This window comes from Antrostomus carolinensis, unplaced genomic scaffold (genome assembly GCF_000700745.2).
Source record: "Antrostomus carolinensis isolate BGI_N321 unplaced genomic scaffold, ASM70074v2 scaffold5235, whole genome shotgun sequence".
In the NCBI taxonomy this organism is placed as follows: Eukaryota; Metazoa; Chordata; class Aves; order Caprimulgiformes; family Caprimulgidae; genus Antrostomus; species Antrostomus carolinensis.
In genome coordinates this window covers 13138-18458 of record NW_010314098.1, presented here as the reverse complement: position 1 = coordinate 18458, position 5321 = coordinate 13138, and the positions used below count along the sequence as shown (strand labels likewise).

The 5321-nt window shown below is 46.7% G+C and overlaps 1 protein-coding gene across 1 annotated transcript in view; it reads left to right on the top strand.

Moving 5' to 3' along the window:
• The first annotated feature begins 710 nt into the window (after window positions 1–710).
• ERLIN1 (ER lipid raft associated 1) overlaps window positions 711–5321 on the top strand; it is a 12688-nt gene continuing 8077 nt past the window's right edge. Inside the window, exons 1-3 of the mRNA XM_010167509.2 lie at window positions 711–768; window positions 1978–2103; window positions 3880–3953. Of these exons, the coding sequence (XP_010165811.2) occupies window positions 717–768; window positions 1978–2103; window positions 3880–3953 (252 nt within the window). The 5' untranslated portion in view covers window positions 711–716. The remainder of the gene's footprint in view (window positions 769–1977; window positions 2104–3879; window positions 3954–5321) is intronic.

Here is a 5321-nt window from a genome sequence, read left to right as displayed (position 1 = left end):
CCTGTTTAAAAAGTTTGAGGACCCCTGCCTTGGGGAGAGGACTGTCTGCAAGCTTCTTCCAATGAGGTGTCTGGAGCTTCTTGACAGTGCACACGCCTGGGCATGTGCACTCAGTTGTGGTGCTACTGGAGAGCTGTTTACAACATGGCATTGATGCAGGGAATGTGAATTAAAGTCTGTTACGTGCTTTATTTCTTCCTTTCTAACAGGGGCTTTGTCAGGTTTCTGCTGGAGTTAGTAAATACATGAACTTAAACTAAGAGCTTTCCTATTTAAAAATGTATTTGCAGCCTAGAAGAGCTGCAGTGTGGCTGCAGTTTGTGGCTGCTCTGCTGCTTGCAGGTGTCATCTGCTGTCTTTGTTGTCTCCCCTTTGTTGTGCTGGACTCCACTTTTCTGATAGTTGCAGCTACATTCCTCTTCAAAAACATTTTCCTTTTACTGGCTAAGTAGTAGATAACAAAGTGAAGCGAAAGTGCTTTGCAGACTTGCTGGAGCACACTCATGATTTGTGCAGAGAGAGGGAGCAGTCTGTACAAAGCTGGGGTTCGCTGCCATCTAATTGCAAATTGCTCAGGAAGTCAGAATTGTTCTGGATAAGTTTAGTAGAATTTAGTAAAAGAGGGGAAAAAGATGACTTCGCTTTAAATATGGACCGCTGTTAACAGTTGCAGGAATAATTAATGAATTCTCTTTTTCACTTACAGCGGCGGTGTTATGATCTACATTGACCGAATAGAAGTTGTGAATAAATTGGCACAATACGCAGGTATTTCCTCCCAAGGGGAAGAGGAGGGGCAGGCGCTGATCTCTTCTCTCTGGCCACCAACGCCAGGAGCAGAGGAAATGGCAGGAAGATGTGGCAGGGGAGGGTGAGGTTGGCCATGAGGAAAAGGTTCTTGAGGCAGAGGGTGGTGGAGCACTGGGACAGGCTCCCCAGGGAGGTGGTCATGGCACCAAGCCTGACAAGATTCCAGAAGCATTTGGCCAACATGTGCCCTCAGACACATGGTCTGAATGTTGGGATTGTCCTGTGCAGGGCCAGGAGTTGGACTGGATGATCCTTGTGGGTCCCTGCCCACTCACAACATTCGATGATTCTATGATTGTCTTTGCTCACCCTGTAGCCACTGTGTCTTGGTTTGCAAGACTTCAATTTTCCTTGTCTTGTTTTCCTTGTGGTTCCCAGTACCATAGCAGTTAGTTTCATGCACATGTCTGCAAGAAAAAGAGGCAGATTTGCGAAAAAGAAAATAAATTCTATGATTGCTTATCCCATGTACATTTAGAAATGTGTTGGGTGCTCAAGCAGTCCTATTTCTTGCTGCTGAAGGGGAGACCACCTGTGAAACTAAATACATGCGACAAAGCTCCCAGGTGCTTGCCAGCTCAGCTCCTGGGAAAATTACAAATGCAAAGCCTGTGTAGGAGCCTCTTACCTTCTTATTTCACCCACCGCTCAACCAAAGACCCACACAGCTTTTTGTTTCAGTAGCATCACTTAATGCAAAATTCCCACATTACTGAGGCATTGAAGGGTGAATTCATGTTATAATTGTGGGAATGATATTTGTTTTCACTTTATAGTAGTAGCTGTTCCTATGCATGCAGGTCCTGGACAGGCTTTACTGTTTTATTTGTTTATGCAGATCATAAAACAGAACCATGCAGTGTATCTTGCTGTAATTACTCTGCTCTTTGAAGTCAGGTAATCCCAGCAGCACTGGTAGAGTGGACCTCTGCAGGTTTCTCCTCTGACATCCCTCACACTCACAGCAGGCTTCTCACTCAGCTGGGCAGGGCAACTGTGGCTTTGTCCAGCTGAGTCCTGAAAACTGCCAAGGATGGAGATCCCACACCTACCTGTCTCAGAGCTGCACAACTTTCCTAATACCCTGAGCTGTTGTTTTGTGGTTATGGCATTGCAGAAAGCAGTACCTGTCAGTGGTGACCTGTGATAATTCTCTTACCTCCTCAGTGTACGATATTGTGAGAAACTATACTGCAGACTATGATAAGACTTTGATCTTCAATAAGATTCATCATGAGCTGAATCAGTTCTGCAGCGCCCATACCCTGCAGGAAGTATACATTGAGCTGTTTGGTAAGTGGATGGTGGCTGGATGCACGCACCAAGGGCTGTGTAATCTCCCTGTTCTGTTGGAGTATGTCACAGCAGGTTCCTGCGAGCGAACAGCCTCTCTGCTGGAGTTGCAGTCTAGCTCTTTGTACATCCGTATGTCACTTCCTGTGTAATTTCGGTGATTCAGATTTCTCTGACTTTCCACATCTCCATGTGGAAATTTGATTTTAGTCCTTTCCCACTTAGGACTGAATTCCAGATACACAAAGTAGCCACTCTGCTCTTGTGCGTGCAGTCAACCCCATTGCCTTCACTATTGAGGTGGTTTCACTCTTTTGACTACAGCCAAACTCAGCCTGTTCTATCACTCTTCCCCTTCCCCCCCAGGGAGTAGGGGAGACAATTGGAAAGAAAAGGGCAAGGAGACTCACGGGTTGAGAAAAAACTATTTACTAATTAAAATAAAATGATAATTATAACAACAGTAATAACGGAATACACAAATGAGTGATGCACAGTGCAATTGCTCACCACCCGCCAACCAATGCCCAGCCTGTGCCCGCCAGCGATCCCGGAGCAGAGACAGTCCTGAAACCCCAGAAGAGTGAGAGCCTGAGTGATCCCCAAGCGAATCCCCCCGATTTCCAGTCAGCCCTGACTGATATACTGACATGACGTGATATGACATGGAATATCTCATTGGCAGAGCCAATGCCAGTTTGGGGTTTTGCTGTTCACTGCGCTTCTCCCTCCCGGTCTTAATGCAGCTGTGAACCAGCCAAACACGGTGGCCTTGGGCTCCAGCAGCAACTAATAACATCAGAACCTGATCAGCATTCTTCTCATAACACATCCCACACTGAAACCAAACCACAGCTATTTGAGCTACTATGAAGAAAATTAATTCTGTCCTAGAAAAACCAGGACAACTATGATGATGGTTTTATCTTGTTTCCTTCTACTTTAAGACCCCTCTTCTGTTGCTGAATTTACTTTTTTTTACAGCTTCCTCTGTCTGTTTTTAGCAAGTTAGAGCCGAAAGGGACATGCTCTCAGTTCATTGCAATGCTGTAGTTTTTTCACAAGGGGGTAGCAGTGGTTCTGGAATTAACAAATTAAATGTTCTGCTTCTTGATACCTGCCTGTGCCCAAAAAGACAACAGCATCATGTTCCTTCTGGAGTGGCAGAGCAGGGGAACATGGGTTTATGGAACATAAAACGTTGTCAGAATTTTAATATTAAGAGACTGTCAATCCTTGAATGCTATACTCAGACTTACCAAATATCTGTAGTCAGAGAGGAGTTTCCTGGTAGTACATGCAGCTTAATCCCTTCATAGCTGGCCATTTCTGTGGAAGGACCTTACTGGAGCTTGCAAGTGACAAAATGCATTTTTTTCAGTAGCAAGTACTGGATCCTGCAGGTCCCTAGAGACTTAAGGCAGAGCTTGCTGCTGGCAGTGGGGTTGGTGTGGCTCCAGCTAGGAAGGAGTAGACTTCTACGACAGGCTCTGGGTGCTGTTTCTTGCTGAGATGCTGAAAGCCGCTTGCCCTCAGCTCAGATACCATGAGTTCATCAGTAGCTGAACCTTTCTAGAGATGCTAGCATGTGGCTCTTCTCTCAGGAATGCTTCCCAGGGCATGTAGGAAGGGAAACAATGTACTGAATGATATCAGAAAGCATCTTTATCTTACACCGTAGAGATACCTGCTCTTCAAGGCCAGCTGAGTCTCTGCCACACAAGCTGTAGGAGAAATTATAAGCTAAGTGGTCTCTCTTTTGTCTTCCAAACACAGATCAGATAGATGAGAATCTGAAGTTGGCTCTGCAGAAGGATCTCAATGTCATGGCACCAGGTCTCACTATCCAGGTAGGCTCATTCCTTAAAGATTACTCTTTTTTCACCTCTAATTTGCTCACCTTGTACTAGATGGATGAGGTTTCTTGCTTCGGTTTTCCACAGAACGTGAAATAGTCAAGATATGAGTTGAGGCTGGTCAGTTGAAGACTGTCTGTGTGACAGTGACTACTTCTAAACGGTAGTTTTATGTTAGTGGAAGACCTACAGGGTAGAGAAAAGGGCCTTTGTGGTGGTTTGACCCACAGTGGGACCATGCGGTCCTGCACTCACCTCCGCACCCGGCGAGATGGGAAGAGAATCACAACAAAGGGGCAGTTTAGGATGAGGACAGGGAGGGCTCGCTCACCAGTTATGGTCACGGGCAAAACAGACTCAACTTGAGGAAGAAACATCAATGTAATTTGTTACCATTCATCTGAGTAGCACAGTGAGACATAACAACCACATCTCACAACACCTTCCCCCAACCCTCCCTCCTTTCCCGGTTCAAATCACTTTGCTCCTGATTTCTCTACCTTCTTCCCCCCAGTGGCACAGGAGACAGGGAATGGGGGTTCAGTCAGTTCACCTCTGCTGTTCTTCCTGGCATGAAAGTCCAGGAACAAGATGTTCCAACTCAGCTTCCCATGGAGTCATGGACTTCTTCAGGCTCAGCTCCCGGCTCTGAGGCTGCAGATTCCCCCCCCACTCTGGGGGTCCACCGCCGGCTCTGGCTTGGGGTCACAATTCCAGTCACACTTGTCCTCAGGCTCAACTCCTCTGCTCCAGCGTGGGGTCCTCCATGACCTACATGTGGGTTCTGCTTCGCCGTTGAATCTCCATGGGCTGCAGGGGACTTCCTTTTCCTTCTCCTACTCCAATCATGTGAACCGGGTGTGTGGATTTTGTCCTTCTTTCTGGCAATGAACCTCTCTCTCTCTGTTGTATGTCCTTTGTTTAGGCTGATGGTCGTCTTTTATTTGTCAGTCTCCTCTCCTCCAGGTTTTCTCCACCTTCTTCCTTTCAGGACAGCCCTTCCCCTCACCAATATGGATTGGCAGAGGCGTTTCTCTAGTGCTCATTTGCCCAGCGTGGGCTGGGGGCGGATGGGGTCTGCTTTTGGAACCAGGGGAGCTTTTTGCTCTCACAAGGTTGCCCTTCCCCCACTACCAAGAAAACGGCTTTTCCCCCAACACACACAAACCCAACACAGCCTTTTAGGCCACAGACCTGCAGATATTGGATTTACTTTGCAAAGAGCAAGAAAATGTTTTTCTTTAAACTGCATTTGGCACCCCTGCAGAGCTGGGCGCTCCAGTGTGCCAGTGCCATTCCTACAGGTAATTGCAAAAGCAAAGAGATCTTCATCTTTTTTGCATTTTTACCAGAGATAGGGAA